Source organism: Saccostrea cucullata, unplaced genomic scaffold, assembly GCF_032062105.1.
Source record: "Saccostrea cucullata isolate Sc308-1 unplaced genomic scaffold, CSIRO_AGI_Scuc_v1 ctg2449, whole genome shotgun sequence".
Taxonomy (NCBI): Eukaryota; Metazoa; Mollusca; class Bivalvia; order Ostreida; family Ostreidae; genus Saccostrea; species Saccostrea cuccullata.
This window is the reverse complement of record NW_026918935.1, coordinates 82,880-102,254: the sequence shown is the minus strand read 5'-3', so window position 1 is coordinate 102,254 and position 19,375 is coordinate 82,880. Positions and strand designations below refer to the sequence as shown.

At 32.6% G+C, this 19,375-nt stretch overlaps 1 protein-coding gene and 1 long non-coding RNA gene across 3 annotated transcripts in view; one reads left to right on the top strand and one right to left on the bottom strand.

Moving 5' to 3' along the window:
* Window positions 1–19,375, top strand: part of LOC134275933 (uncharacterized) — an 80,108-nt gene that overhangs the window by 343 nt on the left and 60,390 nt on the right. The window contains exons 2-5 of one of the 2 annotated variants that reach the window (XM_062758217.1): window positions 4,443–4,751; window positions 4,845–5,027; window positions 16,180–16,314; window positions 16,912–17,599. In XM_062758217.1, the coding sequence (XP_062614201.1) occupies window positions 4,443–4,751; window positions 4,845–5,027; window positions 16,180–16,314; window positions 16,912–17,093 (809 nt within the window). In that variant the 3' untranslated portion in view covers window positions 17,094–17,599. Of the gene's footprint in view, window positions 1–4,442; window positions 4,752–4,844; window positions 5,028–16,179; window positions 16,315–16,911; window positions 17,600–19,375 lie in introns of those variants that run through there. The other variant, XM_062758224.1, reaches the window with a different exon arrangement.
* Window positions 8,709–15,136, bottom strand: LOC134275919 (uncharacterized). Its single transcript, XR_009993949.1, has 3 exons — window positions 14,820–15,136; window positions 12,664–12,739; window positions 8,709–10,223 (listed from the first exon to the last, which is right to left on the bottom strand). It is a non-coding gene; the product is annotated as an uncharacterized LOC134275919 (long non-coding RNA).

The window sequence follows — 19,375 nt, the reverse complement described above, 5'->3', positions numbered from 1 at the left end:
AATATATGAATTACAAGTTTTTGACTGACATTTCTATGAAGTAAATTAACAAATGGATAAAACAAATCTTTATCGACCATTTTCAGTCAAAGGGGCCCAATATTTTCTGCATCATAATAAAATGAAGCGTATACACTGTTTTAAGCATTTTTGTCTTTAAAAAAAGCAAAACAAAAAAATAACAGGTCGAAAAATTCAATTTCAATTTCGTATAACTGATTTTCAGAACGAATTTCCAACTAATAGGTACGTAGATTCTCGATCTAAAAGTGTGTTTTTGACGTTATGAGAACCTAAATGTATGAAAGAAAGGGAAAATAAGAATGTTAAAAAATAAGAAAAAAGTTATTCATATGTGCTGTTAAAATTTAAAACATAGGAATTTTATGGTTTTTCCAACATTTTTATTTTTTGTATAAATTCTTTGTTTCTGTCACATTATGTAGTACTTTATAAACACATGAAAAGTCATAATTTTTTGGGGTATACTTTATAATTATTTTCATTAAGAAAATTCAAAATGCTCGCTCAGTCATTAAAATATCATTAAAAGTCATAATCGAGTACGTACGTTAGTGTGTAAGCGATATTGTTATGTGCGAATTTTTAATGTTTTTTAACTAAGTGAGGGCACTGCTTTTTTATGCTGATCATCAACTGATTATCAAGACACATGGCCAGTAGAAAAGTGAAAGCAGAGAAAGATGGGGGTTGTGTTATCTTTCACGAAATGGTGCCATGTGTACAAAGTTTAGATTGAATTGTTTGAAGCATGCAGATGTATATTAGCATCAAATACCGGACAAATAGATTTTTTAAAAAATCCTGACCCTGCAAGCAATTTCTCTTAAAGTCAATATTTAGGTAAGGCGATAAGTAAATGTAGCAATTTTATTTTACATAAAGATATAATAAGCTCTACCAAGGGAGGAATAAGTTGCAAAAAAACCTACATTCCCGTTTTTATAACTATCCAATATGTTGTAAAAAATCTACAGTGCATTATGGACTTTTTTTATTTATTTGTGTTGCAAGTTTTTCTCCCTTAAGTTTAGAATTCTAAATCGTATTCATGCTGTATATTTAACGCATTTTTGTTTGTCTGACACGTACATTTGTAATTAATACCATAAATAATTAATACTATTATATTTAAATGCCATGACTTGCTACTCTTGAATGACACCTGGTAGACTCGTCTTTTATCCATTGTTAATTGTGTAGATTTAAAGCTGCCTAAGATACCCACACTATCAGTAAATCAGATATTGTCGTCTTCTTCTGACCTGGATTTTTATCAGACAGAAAATATTTTTTCGTTTTGTAAATCTGTGACCCATTCACAATATATTTCAATGTGAGATTAACATATGATTAAGATGTCTTCCAATCTACATCAATTATCTAAGTTAGGAAAATTAATTCTATTACATAATATTGATATTTTAATTATAAAATAATTAATCTGTCATTGCATATATAAGTATATTTAAATGAGGTGTATTTGGGAATACAATCTTTTTTAAACATCAAGAAAAATGTATAGAGTGGCGAAGTTTTAGTCTGAGTAGTAAGATGTTTTTTGTGAAAGAACCTCTTGCTTTTCATTAGATCTTTTTGATACAAATGTTTTCAATGAGGGCATGTAGCACTGCCTGATTAATTTGATTGAGAATGTGATGAATGACCTTGATGTGCAGCGACTCTGAACGAGTCTAAATAAACTACATTTTGTAAATTATACAAGATAGAAATGAGGAATGACATAGTGTTTTAATACATGATACCATCAAGAAAGAACAGTAAACTAATGTTCAAGCCTCCATTATAACTGTTCTTCATTTCAATACACAACTTAATGTTATATGTGATGTACAGTATTAATCAGTGTTATATTTAAACTCTTCTACATATATATAAATATTTAAATAGAAACTTATAAAAACCTGCTGGTACAGTCAATATATTTATAATAGAACTCCTCATTACTTTTGTATTAAAAGTTCTGGGAAAAACACCATGCAGCCACATCGGCGGATTATTGCGTCACATATTAGGATTTTTTTGACTATGTGGTTTTCAGAGACCAAGTATTCCAACAACCTATTGGAATTCCCATGAGTACAATTTGCGCTCCGTTATTAGCAGGCGTAATTTTATATTCATATAAAGCAGAATTTATACAAAATCTTATGCATGAAAAGAAGAAATCACTTGCTGTGGCCTTCAACTCGACATTTAGATATAACGACAACGTATTGTCAATTAATAATGATAATTTCCATTCCTACGTCGATATGATATAGTGAAAAATTCTCGAGAGGGACGTTTAACAATATAAAATCAATCAATCAATCGATACGATATACCCTGGAGAGCTTGAGATAAAAGATATTACAGAGTCCGACACTTCTGCTTCATACTTGGGTATTTTACTTAAAAAAGACACTAATGATAATCTAACAACCAAGCTTTATGATAAAGGTGTTGACTTTAAGTTTTCTATCGTCATCTTCCCTTACTAATGCAGCAATATACCTTCATCACCTGCATACGGAGTATATTTATCTCAGTTGATTCGATAAGCAAGAGCGTGCTCTACGTATGAACAATTTCTTAAACGAGGTAAATTATTGACAACCAAGTTGATGAAACAAGAATATCAACAGCCTCGTTTAAAGACATCATTTCGTAAATTCTATGGTCGATACAATGATCTTGTCAGCAAATACAATTTATCATTGAGTCATATACTGACTGACGTTTTCCATACCAATTGTTAGTCCATCATTTATACACTGAATTGACGACAGATTTTTTCCGTTATTTCCTGATCATTACAACGAGTACACGGAGAGCGTGACCGGTCGGCAGGAGATGCTCACTCCTCCATGGCACCTGATCCCATCTCTGATGTTTCAGAAGTCCGTGTTTGCTCTGCTCTTATTTTGTATATTGTTTTTGGACGTTGAGATTGAATACTGTTCGTTATCTACATATCCTTCATCTCCCAACATTCTCGTTTAATTTTCAATATCTTACAATAGTATATTTAATACAATGTACGTTGCTATATCTTCTTTATAAATGCACATATTGGACAAAGTTGTTAGAGTGTTTTTTTGGACGGGAAATTCCCAAATTTATCCCTCCCCTTTAGTTGTTGACGAAGAGAGAAGCTTTTCAATTTTAATTAACAAACTAAAATATTGAATTTTATTCTATATTTGGGGCAATGCATCTAAAACTAGCATTGAAAGAATTCATAAACTTCAGAAACGGGCTGCTAGAATTATTCTTGATGCAGCACCCGACGAACCATCAAAACCATTGTTTGAAAAACTGGGATGGCTAAATGTATTTGAATTAGTCACACTTCATAAGTGTATTTTATTGTACAAAACTTTTTTATGGTATGAGCCCTGAATATCTCCAAGACTTTTTTGTTTTTCATAGCCATGATTCCTATTCCTTACGTTTAGAATTGAATTATAATCTTCGTTTACCAAAACATCGAACATTTTTTTTACGAATTCTATTCAATATTCAGGTGTAAATTTATGGAATTACCTACCATAAAATGTAAAATTATCACCAACCTTACCTATTTTTAGACGAATGTAGAAAAAATTATAATTAGCCAACGTCTGTAAATAAATGTTTGGATATGTCCTTTGTACAAGATGTTTGATTACCGGGTATTACTGTTGTTTAAGACATTGTCTCATGAACAATTAATATTGATTTCTTTATTTTGAATCTATATCTCTTTTAGCTGTACATTACATTAAATTATTCATACATTAACGAACTCTACATGTTTTATCTTTGATTGTATCATTTTATGTAATATGTTGTTTGAAATTAGAAGGCCCCTGGGAAGAATAGTACCTTGTACTAATCGGGTAACCTTCTCTAAATAAGGCATTATTATTATTATTATTATATATTATATATAATGTATATATGTCATATATGCACCTTACCTAATGCACCAATATGCTGTTTGGGTGAAATAAACTGAACTTGAACTTGACACTTCAATAAAAATTCATACCCTGATTACATTTTTTTTCTCTCATTACACATCAACAATGATGTTTCCTACGATAAAATCATTACATGTAACATTAATGTAGTACACTGGGTTATTTTTGCCCCAAGTTATTTTCGCCCATTTGCAGTTGTGAACAATTTGGCCCAGTTTAAATTTGCCCATTTTAAGTTCTGTCAAGAAATTATGCTGTTTAATTGAATTTGCTACGTTTTAAATTCGCCCACTTATCAAAAGGACGAAAGGGGCGAAAATTAAAGGGGGCGAAAATTTCTATCACAGTAAATATTACCTTAAGTATTGGTATATGGTTTTTATATATAACCATATCTTCGGTATGTCTTTATGTAATGGTTTTTAATGAAAATATAATTTTTTTTTTTTTCAGTAATGTTGTCAAAAACTGAAGAAACAAAAGAATTCTGCCACAATGAAAGAAAAACCATTGTAACTGGCATTGATTGTGACGTCAGACATATTACGATTACTGTAGAGGGAGATCCTAATCATGTTGATCAATGTGATTGGAATCAAGGAAAAATGTGGTGTATTAATGGGAATTATGATAATACCAATAAATCTCTGACATTCAGTTTCACTTTCAATCTGGAACATCATGCGGGAAAACAGATGGTGATACATTCCAGGTGTAATAATGGAAGACATGTCAATGAAACTTATATTATGATACCATGTCGTAAGTCTTTCTCTATCCTTCGATCGATCGAACTAGTAAGAAAACGATTAATATGCGTTTAATTTTTTTATCTTATTTATTTGATTTCAATAGCTTCAGAATTCACGGTTTTTGCCACCCATAACAAAGAGCACATAAATCTGACCTGTCAACATAAATTCTTCAATATGTCGTCAGACGGAATCCATATAAAGAAGAAGGAAGAAGATGATTTTATCGTCACCTGTACATGGAACAAAGGAATATCAAAGACACTGTGTCAAACAAAAGAACAAGGTAGGTCAACGATTTTTAAAAATTTGTTTTCAGATCTTAAATACTTGAGATTAGATACACGCGCAGTGGTGAGAGCATCTGTTCTAGAGTAGCGATGTTCAGAGATAATCATAACGTCGCGGGTTTAAAACTGCTGTGAGACGTACACCTGGAGAACGAGTCTTTGCGTGAAAGATGATGTCACCATATGAGTGAAAGAAAAAAAATTATTATATTTAACATATTTATAAGCTTTAATATAAAATAGACAAGAGGCCCATGGGCCACATCGCTCACCTGAGTAACTTGGGTGATGCAGATCTTTTTAAAAGATTTGTTCTATATATATTTCTATGTAAAACTTGGATTCCCCTTTGTGGCCCCGCCCTACGCCCGAGGGTCATGATTTTAACAATTTAATATCCAGACTACTCAAGGATGCTTCCACATAAGTTTCAGCTTTCCTGGCCTAGTGGTTCTTGAATAGAAGATTTTAAAAGATTTGTTCAATAAATCTCTATGTAAAACTTGAGATTCCCTTTTGTGGCCCCGCCCTACCCCCAGGGGTCATGATTTTAACAATTTAATATTAACACCTGGCCAAGTGGTTCTTGAGAAGAAGATTTTTAAAGATTTATTCTATATATTTTTCTAGTTTAAACTTGGATTCCCAATTGTGGCACGCCCTCCCCCCGGGGGTCATGATTTTAACAATTTAATATCTACACTACCCAAGGATGCTTCCACTTAAGTTTCAGCTTTCCTGGCCAAGTGGTTCTTGAGAAGAAGATTTTTAAAAGATTTGTTCTATATATTTCTATGTAAAACTTGGATTCCATATTGTGGCCCCGCCCTACACCCGGGGGTCATGATTTTAACAATTTAATATCTAAACTACCCCAGGATGCTTCCACATAAATTTCAACTTTTGTGGCCCATTGGTTCTCATACATGTCCAAGAACAAATCCAATGTCGATATCGACGATATCGACAATATTATGTCCATATCGTATTGATATCGATCATGGTGAGCACTATTAACTGGAAATACCTGGTGCCGTATTTGAGACTCTATATTACGTCGATGTCGTCGATATCGACAACATCATGACGATATCGTATCGATATCGATCCTATTTGCACAATTTATTTTCACATTGAGGTACGTTGTATAACAGAATTTTAGAAAGTCACGAGTGAAGTCAAATTCTATTTCTAATTGGCATAAATATAAAAATACAATAATATGATTAAGAAAATTTTAGGGTTGTTATTGTTTTAGATTAGATTTAGAGTAAGATGTTGGATTAGGGTGAAAATTCTTGAAAATGTTTTAACAATCATGATTCGATATCGATACGATATCGTCGATATCGACGATATCGACAGTAAGGTAAACTTCTTAAACACAGAAGTGATGTAGAAATAAAGTTTTTGTATTAGGGTGAATATTGGTAAAGTAATATGCTCTAAACAAAAATGATTCGATATCGATACGATATCGTCGATATCGATGGCAGGTAATATCTTCGTAAAAGTAAAGTATTTAAACATAAACACATTCATAGAAAAAAGGGAAAGTATTTACCACGGGCTGAGCAAACAAGATTCGATATCGAAGCGATATCATCGATATCGAAGCGATATCATCGATATCGACGATATCGACATATCAGGGAAAGATTTATAAAGAAATTTTTAAGTAACAGTTCTTAAAAAACACCATATTAAGGATGGAAATCACAATTCTTGGAACAACCATGATTCGATATCGGCACGATATCGAAGATATTAACAGTAAGGAAATAGTATTAAAACAGAAAGTATTGTAATAAACACATGAGAATATAGAACTATTATAGTAAACTATAAAAAGTAATGTGTCGATATCGTATCTACATCGTGTCTTGGACATAACTCTTGGTTCTTGAGGAGAAGATTTTTTAATGACCCCAACCTTTTTTCGTTTTTTTGTGATTATCTCCCCTTGGAAGGGGTCTTGGCCCTTGATTTTAACAATTTTAATCCCCCTTCACCCAAGGATGCTTTGTACCAAGTTTGGTTAAAATTGGCCCAGTGGTTCTTGAGAAGAAGTTGAAAATGTGAAAAGTTTACAGACGGACGGACGGACGGACGGACGGACAGACAGACGGACAGACACACATTTGGTTATATATTGGGTACATCAAGTCCAAGTCCTATTGGATACTGCTTATTGGATACAAAAAAAGTGTACACACGAGAGAGCATTATTTGGGTAGTTACTGTTCAAATCTTATTGGATATTAATCCTCGTGTCCGTATTTTATTGGGTTTTTTCTTATTGTTTTTTTATTCATTCCAAATTTATTATATATTTAATATTTGCTGGTAAATTCAGACAAGACTGAAAATCTTTGGTTTTGAACCCATATTTTTGTCAGTTTCTGTGATATAGCTCTTTCATTGTAACACCTAACTAATTTGTTCTTAGCAATAAGGATATACACCTGTATATTTCAAAATATCTAATATTAAAATATATGAATACCTAAGTGCAAAAAAAAAACTGAATTGTGCAAACACAACTCAACACATCTAAGACTCTGTTCAACCTTTCTTGAATAACAAAAATAAGTATTTAAGGAGAAACCTTTTTGAGTCTTGACCAATTAATAATAAGCAAATGCCCATTACATGTTGGGCAGAATGAAGGTATCCAACAGGCATTGGACAGGTGTCCAATACCTGTTGGGTTGTATTTTGACGAAGGGATTAAACTACCCAAGAACAATTGAACATGTTTACATTGTCCAATTCTATTTGGGTTTCTTGAATCTCCTCATCAAAATACAACCCAATAGGTAATGGACACATGTCCAACTCCGATATCTACATCCCACCCAACAGGTAATGGACACTTGTCCAATTCTTCTTGGGTTTCTTGAATTGTTTCATAAGAATACCACCCAACAGGTAATGACATCTGTCCAACTCCTCTTGGATATCTACATCCCACCCAACAGGCAATGGACACTTGTCTAATTCTTGGGTTTCTTGAAATGCACCATCAGAATACAACCCAACAGGTAATGGACACCTGTCCAACTCCTCTTGGATATCTACATCTCACCCAACAGGTAATGGACACTTGTCCAATTCTTCTTGGGTTTCTTGATTTGTTTCATCAGAATACCACGCAACAGGTAATGGATATCTGTCCAACTCCTCTTGGATATCTACATCCTACCCAACAAGCAATGGACACTTGTCTAATTCTTTGGTTTCTTGAATTGCATCATCAAAATACAACCCAACAGGTAATGGACACCTGTCCAACCCCTCTTGGATATCTACATCTCACCCAACAGGTAATGGACACTTGTCCAATTCTTCTTGGGTTTCTTGAATTGTTTCATGAGAATACCACCCAACAGGTAATGGACATCTGTCCAACTCCTCTTGGATATCTACATCCCACCCAACAGGCAATGGACACTTGTCTAATTCTTGGGTTTCTTGAATTGCATCATCAAAATACAACCCAACAGGTAATGGACACCTGTCCAACTCCTCTTGGATATCTACATCTCACCCAACAGGTAATGGACACTTGTCCAATTCTTCTTGAGTTTCTTGAATTGATTCATCAGAATACCACCCAACAAGTAATGGACATCTGTCCAACTCCTCTTGGATATCTACATCCCACCCAACAAGCAATGGACACTTGTCTAATTCTTTGGTTTCTTGAATTGCATCATCAAAATACAACCCAACAGGTAATGGACACCTGTCCAACCCCTCTTGGATATCTACATCTCACCCAACAGGTAATGGACACTTGTCCAATTCTTCTTGGGTTTCTTGAATTGTTTCATCAGAATACCACTCAACAGGTAATGGACATCTGTCCAACTCCTCTTGGATATCTACATCCCACCCAACAGGCAATGGACACTTGTCTAATTCTTGGGTTTCTTGAGAATCTCCTCATCAGAATACTACCCAACATGTAATGGACACCTGTCCAATTCTTCTTGGATATCTTCATCTCTTCAATAGTATATAAATTAAAAGGTATTGGACATTCTTCTTGGGTAACTCAAAATTTTTTTCATAAGAAAGAAAACCCAATAGGTATTGGACATTGGTTCAACTCCTCTTGGATATTACATCCCAACATTAGAATAAAACCCAACAGGTAATGTTTACTTGTCCAATTCTTCTTGGGTTACTTATACCCTTCATTAAAATTGTCAAATTTGTCTTGGATATTTATACTCTTGCATTAGATTGCAAACCAAATAAGTATGACATTTACCTTCCCTAGTTGAATTCAAATTTATCTGCATAAGCATACATAAGTCCAAAACATATTTAATACTTTAATTCTAACATTCCACATCTCATTCAGTGTACACTCTACAAATGATAGGAAATATATAAGCATTTTGTGCCTAAACTATTTGGCTTTTAAAGAATTTTATAACCATGTTTGCAAAATTTAAATTTAAATATTGGAACTTGAGCAAGTCATTACAGGTAGAGCAAGATGCTGAAAACCATATTGATAAATAGATCACACCCTTGATAGAATATTTGCCTTCAGTTGCTAAGATTGTGTTGTATTATATGGAAAATTTCTATAATCCTGTTTATTACAGATACATGTACAATGCATATTTTCCCTGTAATAATAAAAATACTTCCGAGATGTAAAAGAATGGATTTAATAGTCACCGATGTTAAAAGATATTACATGTATCTTATTAATCTGGTTTGGAAATCACAAATTTAGTTTTGAAGCCGATTAAACAGTGTCGCACCAGAAAACTCAGTTACAAGTACAATGAAAGAATTCGTTGTATCAAAACTTTAAAATAATTGATGCACTATGTCCAAATCTTTTCGACAAATCGGGATAAAGATATTAAATGAAATCATCACTGTTATAAGTCTTAGAGCAAGAGAAAAGTCATTACATGCCCAAATTTTACATGTAAGTTTTTGATCCTATATTTCAATAAATGTCAAAATGGTTTTATTTTTGTTTCTCTTCCATACTTTCTTCTTCAGGATCTCTCATGGCCTATACTGTATGATACCTCCATTGACCCTGCTCTTTTATATTGCCATATGTTTATCCAGTAGCAGTGGTTAGGCTCAGGCAATCTTTGAAATATTCCTCATTTCATGCATCTCCTTCAAATCTGCCTCTGTCCTTTTTATTCATTCTGCAATTAGATAAAGGCATTTCTTTGCCGTATAAAACATGTTTTTCTTGACTACAGTAAGATCACCCTTTATGTTGATCAAACTCAACCAAGAAGTAGAAGTATATTTCTTATTCAGAAATATGTATTGATAAATAAAATGAAAAAAAAACTAAATTCTATCAACTCTTTTTTGTTTCTTCTATGTCTAACTGCATCTTCATCCTACCCCCCATCTGCCATAATTTTATCAAAATGGAATCATCATTCAACACACAAAACGATGTTGCATATTAATTAGACAGTTTGTTAGTTTCTGATTGTTAAGAAGGAGATTTTAAAAAGATTTTACACCTATTCCTTGCAAATTTTAGACTTCTAATGTAAAACTATCAGTACATTAGGGGTACATAATCTTCAAAAACATCTCTACACTTAATGATAAAGCTTTCACATTAGTATTGTTTTTAGCCCAATGGTTCTGCTAAAGAGGATTTAAAATTGACCCAAACCTTACTAACTGCTTTGAAATTATATTGACAGGGACAGAGACACACTTGACACTCCATCCCCCCTTCCTGGGGTATGCTTTGCACAAAAGAAGAAGTCTCAATAAGCCATTATCTGTGGTCCCCGGTTTCTCGTCAAAATTTTAAAGTTTCATTAAAAAGCTTAAGAAGTAAATTACATTGTTCTCTTATGTCTGTAGTATATGCTCCAATGTTTAAAAATTTCAAATAATTGCAAAAAAGGAACATGCAAAGCTGTGGTTTGAAGGTGGGGTCCTTTGATTTTCATGAATATCAAAAGAAATTTGTGACAGGTACCCACTTAAGAGCTTTCGTTAACATCGAGCGCAGATTTGTTAAAAGTCGACATCAAAATATAATGTGTATATTATATTTATAGAGATTGTGTGAAAATATCTTTGTTGAACAACATTCCGCTCTATGCCTTCTACTTAAAAGTATCATGATTTTGAATCTGTTCGGTGAATACATTTACATAGGATTAACCTCTTGTTGACCTGCCAAGAATAGATAATATGTCACGTGATTCTATTCCTCCACAGGTGAATACCTTTGGAAAGCGTGTTTTCTATAGAAAGCGACACAATCTTGTAGCTCGTATTTGAAAAGTGCATACACCAGCTTTCATTTTTTTAAATTAAAAAAAGTTCTCTGTAGACTTCGATGAATATCACTAATATGTTAAACTTTGACGATTTTCCGGGACATTTTGTAATTCTCATGCACGTAATCGCAATATTCCTGTTCATTGCGAAAATTAAAGCACACGCGTAGATGTACATAAAGACACGTTTAATCAATTTCTTGCGAAAAAGCAACAAAATATTATAAACAGAAAATACCAAAGACGTAATAATTTCTTCACATTTAATCACTGTCTAAACAAATAAACTCGCATACTGACCACTTCAATATTCAAAGCAACTTTATACTCTTGTCACGTATTTGGATGCTAGCTGCATGCATATAAAATTTTATATAAACTCGGAAAAACTTCGAATGTATTTATAATCGATAAGTAAATCGGAATATTCATTGCAGAATTTACAGCGAAGTTAAGAAATATATATATACATGTCAGGCAGGTAGCATCTGGGGGACAGGTGACCCATTCTTTTCAGGGATAAATCTTGAGTTCTTCACCCCCACCCAAAAAAAAAAATTCATACGCCTTTACGCTGCTACAATATGAATAAACACACATTAATGTTGAAGTTTAATTTTTCAAATAAAAAATGAGTATCTTTTTATCTCCTAATTCTACATTAATCGTTTTCAAGTTTGGAGAAGGATTTCCTCGATCTTTTTCTTTTGCTTTATCAAATTCATGTTTTTTGTTTTCTTTTTCTCAGCCCCCCCCCCTTTACAAAAGAATGGTAGTGTATGTCTGTCTGTATTTACTGTTAATTATTATGCAATCGCTTGTGCTTTTCAAAATGAAGCTATTTTATTCCTTTGAAGTGATATCTAGTATTGTTTCTTTTCCTGTATGCCACCTCTATCAGAACAAAATGTTATACACGCATTAACATAACCTATGACCGAATAGTACCACGGTATTTACTTTACAATTAATTAAGTTCTGGAACCAACCCTCAGATGCCCTTAAAACAAATGATTCAAAACTGGCAAAGGTAAAGGGCATCTGAAGAATATAAAATAAAATGATAGTACAAACAAGCTAACAGTGTGCATGAACACTAGAAAAAATACTAAGGTACTTTCTCAAACTCAGCATGAATTCTAAAGAGGTTTTATGTAGCTGTATTACACATACCAAAAGCTTTCCTGCCGTTAAAGGTTGGTTGCCTAGTAGTTATGTAGTATATACAAGTTTTTCCCTCTATTTCTTCTAATTTAAGAAGCGAAAATGTCTCTAAAAATCTTATGGTTGGCATGAAGTTTTTCTGTTCATTTTACTGATTACTTACAATTGTCCTATTTCTGAGGGTCATCTTCTGATGAGTGTGTTCTCTGCAATGTTCACAATTGAAGTTCCTGTTTGACCTGTTACATAATACATGAAAATCCTCAATGAACATGATTATGGTTTTAATTTCCATTGCAATTATTGATTACTTTTATAAAAAAAATCTAAACCAATTTATTGTAACATAATACTTAGGAAAATATTTATGAAATATCAATGGAAAAAAGGAATCATTATCTCCAGTTATCCTAAAATCACAAGTAAGCATTAATCATATAAATTCACATACGTAAACCCATTAGCTTTTTGTGCTATTAAATCATAGTCATTGCTGTGCAATAAAAGAAATCAAGTACTAATCCACAGCTTGGTGGCAATAAAAAAAGTTATTATCCCCGAGTAAAAAGTGACAAGCCCAAATATAGAGGCAAAAATTAAAAAGTAACATTGAAAAAAAGTTCATCGTGAAAAAAGTCAGGGTATTAACTACAGATGATTCTTTTTAAAATTAAAGTTTAATTTAATTGTCGCTAGTAAAATTTAATCATATATAAATTAATGATTTAAAAAAATGAAAAAAAGATTTTAAATATTCCTCTTCTGGTCATTCACTAGTTCGTCTAATTAAAACGAAGCAAAAATCATTTTGTTTACATCTTGAATCATTTAAAACCATGTATGGCGTATGTACAATGAAAATTATTAGACTGAAATTATAAAAACTTATTATTTGTATCATTAATTTATATAAACATGATAAAGATAGAAATTTTCCGTAAATTACAAAATCTAAGTCAATTGCGTTATAAAGATATCAAAATTTAATTTGGATTCTCGAAATTTTCTCCGACTTGGAAGAAAATACAAAAGATTTAAATAACATATTACAGAGAAGATAAAATCGTATTATTAGATGAAACGAGGTGTTCTCCGAGCTCCGAATTGTATGAAAAGCTTTAATTTAAATGTATTAACTATATTTCTTTACTTAATTTTGTATTTTTCAAAAAATATATTTTTTGATCAGTTACGCCATATATGGCTTTAAATAAAAAAAGCGCAACATAATTGCATGACACTTATCATTGAGCTGATTGAGTAAATGTATATAATTTAATAATGAGATATCTGTGAGGCATATATAATATATTCCCCCCTTTCCTTTGTTTAATATAGCAATATTTGCATGTACATGCAAATATTGCTATATTAAACAAAGGAAAGGGGGGAATTCAAATTAGGAAAAAAAAGATCGTTTTTAAGTAAATCAGTCTGGTAGTAATGCAAAATGGATGCAGTTGTGGAGATTTATGGATAATAGGAGCATGCTGTCTTGAATATTTTCATATAGGGAATTTAATAGCAAAAAGGAGTGAAAATACCGGTGGTGCTTTTCATGCATTACATGTGTATTTTAAAATTCCTATATATAATAGCCCAAGGGGATTCCTCAGTGCAGAAAACCACTAGCCCCATCCTCAAAAATGGAAGCCCCAGGTGTAGCGCGATGCTAATTACACACCCATCATGTGAAATATTTATAGTAGCCCTATATCAATTTCAGTATTGTTTTAAATTAATTAAAACAAATGCCAAAAACAATAATTTAAAAAAAATCAAAATAAAGCAGACACTCAAAAACAAAGACAGAAATAAGCACTGTTTTGACTGAACGTTTTTTCAGTAATACAATGATTCTCTTACACATCAGATGAGATAAACTTACATACAATTATTTAGTTGTTGTCAATTATCCCATTTATCTCATCTCAGCTCACTTTGCGATTGTAATACTGTCTACATGAACCGATAATTTACAGCTGATTTATGAACACACGATTGTTAAGATTTTCATTTCCCTTTCCAATATACATTGTCAGAACATACTTAGTTGGTTATAATATAAAATTAAATAATTAACACTTTCGATTTATTAAAGATTATCTAACAATATACGATCATTTACTAAATACTTCTCGCCCTCAAGAGAGTTAAAAAGACAGAGAAAATTCAAATTACATACAAGTGCAACTTAGGATTAATTGTTCCGATATATCTATTTTAATTTTGTGCACAATTGTTTTCAAAATTACATTAAAATCAATTTTCCTTAAACAAGAACCCAGCAATAGATAAATATTAATCGAATAAACTTACCTTTTCTCTTGTCAATCAGACAATGTTGTTGACATTAAGTGTTTCTTACTCGCCATATTTTTTCCCATGAAAACAAACGTTGTTATGATCAGGATCAACGGAAGTTGATTTTCGGAACTCTCGAGAATTTAGAGTTCCGAATGTAAAACTGAAATACAAAACACGGTGCGTCCGTGAAAGCAACTTTTTTGGACACTTTTTTGGACAAATCGTCGTGTCCAAGTTTTGTTGGGTACTAACCTGCAAATACCCAATTGGGGTGTTTTAAGCATATTCAGCGACACTTCTTATTGGGTATACCCAATAAGCAAAAAGTACCCAATAAGTACAATCTTGGCATGAAAAATACCCAATAAATGCACTCTCGTAAACACGGACGGACGGACGACGGACACCGGGTGATCAGAAAAGCTCACTTGAGCTTTCAGCTCAGGTGAGCTAAAAAAGGATTAAAGTTCATGGAAGACTTTATCTTGGAATATTTACATTCGCTGTGATTTCTACTAAGCAAACCTTGAAATTGATTTGAAAACCATCTCCGTGTATACTCACGAGTAGAAATATACACGGAGAAAGGTGCGCTAACAAGACGTCACAATGAGGCTACAGCGACGTCACAAAAAGGCTACATCAACGTGAGTAAAAGTACAACGAAATAGGACAGCGAGAAATTCAAATCTTAAGTATATTTTTGGTGCTTCCAATCATGTAAAAATGTAAATATAAGGAATGTTTTTATGTTTAGTGTGAATCACACAGACTTGCATGTAGCGCGCTTCATGAAATATGCCTACGTGACAAGTCTGTGTAATTCACACACAAATAACTCACACAAAACTTAAAGACATTCCTTAATTGGAAGACTATAACCTTTTATATTAAAATAAAAACATTTACATTCGCTGTGTTTTTCTACTAAGCCAACTGTGAAATTGATTTGAAAATCATTTTCGTGTATACTCACGCGTAAAAATATACAAGGAGACACGTGCGTAGCCGTGACTTCACAATAGGGCTACAGCGACGTAAGTAAAAGTATAGCAATATAGGGCAGCGAGAAATTCAAATATTGAGTATATTTTAGGTGCTTCCAAACATGTAAAATGTAAATATAAGGAATGATTTTAAGTTTAGTGAGAATTATTGGTGTGAGAATCACACACTTGCATGTAGGCATATTTTACACGAACAGCTAGCGCGCTTCATGAAATATGTCTACGTGACAAATCTGTGTGATTCACACACCAATAACTCACACAAAACTGAAAAACATTCATTAAATAAAACTGCATATATTAGATCATACTCAGTTAAAAAATGTATAAAGTATGAAACAGATGTGTTATCTGGTTCTCTTTAGGACACGCCCACAAAAATGGAATAGATAGTTATACAGCAGAGTATCCAGGGGAGTACCAGTGTGTGATGGGTGGACAGATCATTGATATACCGTCCAGAGAGGTCTCAACATCCACAGAGGTCCCCACATCCCAAGGTACGACCATGATTCTTAAAAGAATTAGCGTACCCAACATACCAGACAGTGATTTCGACTTTCACAAGAATACAAACAACATTATTAACATCTTGTCATTTACCTTTGACCTACACTTAAAACAATCTTTGCCATGATTTTAGCGAGTTGGCGCTCTAGCGCCTATATCATTAGTTACCCAGACTCAATCAATGGTGTTCCATACACGGGTGTATGAAATATAACCAGGGATTAATTCCCTTACAACCTTGATTGGACCTGCATAACGAATTTATTTCCTATGTAACCACAAAACTTCTTTTTAAACATCAGTCTAATCAACTGTGTCTCAGCCTATCAATAAGAATGACTATGTTTTACAATGTATCATGACTCTTGCATTAATTAATACATGTAGGTACTTCATGTTAGAAGCAATGTTTTTGATCTTTGGACCTTGTACATGCAATAGAAACTTGTACCTTTGAAATAAGCTGTAAAAATGGGGGCATCTGTGTTTCACAGCTAGGCACATATATTTTTTATTGTTACTTTTTATCTAATGTTGCTATCCATTTTTCACAATTCTTCATTTATCATCTTTGTTTTGCTTGATAGGGATTACAACACAGGAACCAAGCAACTTGAACAAGACAAGAAACGCATCACGTGGTACAAGTAGCGGGTGTAGGAGCAAGTCTTTTACCCAACTGGACTTTCTGATACCACTGTTTATTATGTATTGTACCTATAGTGTACAATATTTCAGAGAATGTGGATATTCTCTTCTGCCAAGTTGAAAAACAACATTATTCCACAGAAAATAGTGAAAGATTCCCATACCTTTTGATGTTCTTGCAAGGAACATCCTCTTCGTTATAGAAGGCCCTTATCAACTATCAGCTATGTGATAAGAATATCGGTGTTTTTTGCTCCGATGACAATAATGTTCTCGACAAAACTTAACACGTCTCTATCGATGAAAAATAATCATTACCGGACCCAAGTTCTTTTTTAGCGATTTAAAAATGCGTTTTACCAAAATTGTCCTATCCTCTCAACTATTATCAGGGACAAGCTGCATTGCAGTCATGTCCAATTGACAGGGAATACTTACAACTACGTGGTAAATGATCTCTATTTTGATGTCTTTGTTCTCCATTTAAACCCAGCTGTTGATTTGAATATTTAATTTTCACTGGAGTTCATTGCAACATGAAATACATTTTTCGTTTTCTAGTTTTATTCATGCAAGACAGTTGAAAAACAAACTAAGTTTTTATTTGTTAGTTCTCACAAAGGGGTTGTAACTAGGACAGACTCAAAATATATTCAAGATAAAGCTTAAAGTTCTTGTATGTATAAATTGTGTATTAAACAGTGAAAGATAAATATGTTTTCTTTATTTTTTAAAAATAAATGTTTTAAAAACTAAATTATTGTTGATTCTTTACTTACTTGCTTCTAGATTAACATGTTAGTTTTCAATTATGGCCTGCACGAAAAGAAACTTTTTATTAATCAAAAAAGTTTACTAATAGGCCTATAAAGGATTGAGCTGTGCCATTTAATGACATTTTAAGAATTTTTCAAGGCTACATGTATTAAGTGAAGCATTATATGGTATATTTTAGTCCTGTGTTAAATACACTATCGATACTTGTACAATCAGGAAAACTGTCTAATACGATGTCTGTTATCCGACACACTGTAAATTATGAAGTAAAATTATTTTCCATTAATCTACATATTTTTTCTACAATGTGCAACCGGATATCCTGTCTATTCCGACACCCTGTCTATTCCGACACAAAATTCGCCTCCCAGTGTGTACATGTCGGATTAGACAGATTTTACTGTACATATGTACATAGAAAAAGCTCAATGTCTTATAATGTCAAACCGGAAGGGAAGAAATGATCCCTCATACAAGATAAACAGATTACATTGGATGTGATTGATGAATGATGAATGAAAGACACTTTTGCAGGACAACCAGGTTTAGTTTCAAACTTTCCAGTGTAGAAAAGGCGCTCGGCAATTGGATTGATTAAGTAGTGTTCAAGGCCATCTAGGCCATATTTCAACCGTATTTTGGCAAAAATTAGTTTATTTGACCTGTTTTTATTCACTTGTTATAATTTATTCCTCCGGCAGCTTTCAGAAAGCGTACTCATTTCCAATGACTGAATAATTGATATTCTGCGTGCAAAGGGTGTTGCAATCCTTAATAAGTGGCACCATTTAATGTACCATCCGAGGGAATGAAAAATATTTCACCGGATCATACTAAATACAATGTATTTCTATGTTCCTCAATAAAATATATTACATTGTTTGATTGGAAAGTCGGTATGTCGACAAAAATAGGCAGTAATTTTTTTTTGGCCAAGCACTCTGTTAGTTGAATTGAAAATGGTGGGCCCTTTGGATGAAACCTTAAGGTACTCCGATCCTCAGAAAGGAAGGACAAATCTTAAATTTATAATGAATTTCAAAACACAAATTCAAAAATGAAGCTTTAAAAATTGAATATTAATCGTTTCATGCAGCATTTTTTTCTTTATGCCTCCCAATGTGCTTCAAGCTTCTTTGATGTCAGAAAGGTCTTATAAAAATTCAAAAATTTTATCCCATAAAAGTGTTTGAGATAACTTATTGAAAGAAATTGATTGTTTTATAAAAATCTAAATACCAATCGTTATAAACATGATATGAAATAATAAAAGTGATTTGTGGTGTTATGCAATGATAGGAACGTCTTTATACATATTGTATTGTAAAATGATCAAAATAAAAAAAATAAAAACTAAAGTATCTTATTAGTATAATATTTATGCATTTTTTACAAAATCCTGGATACCTATACAACTCAAATCTAAAATGGTTTGTTGATCAAATTTGAAGTGGAAAATTTATACTAAATTTTCACATGTAATATGATTAGCTTTAAAGATGAAGTCTGAAGAATTCTCATAGATAAAATCATATACTTTGAGAATTCAGCGACTTTTTTAAGCATTTTCGATTATGAGGATCGGAATATCTTAAAACTAAGGTCATGGAAGGCTTTGGTACGATC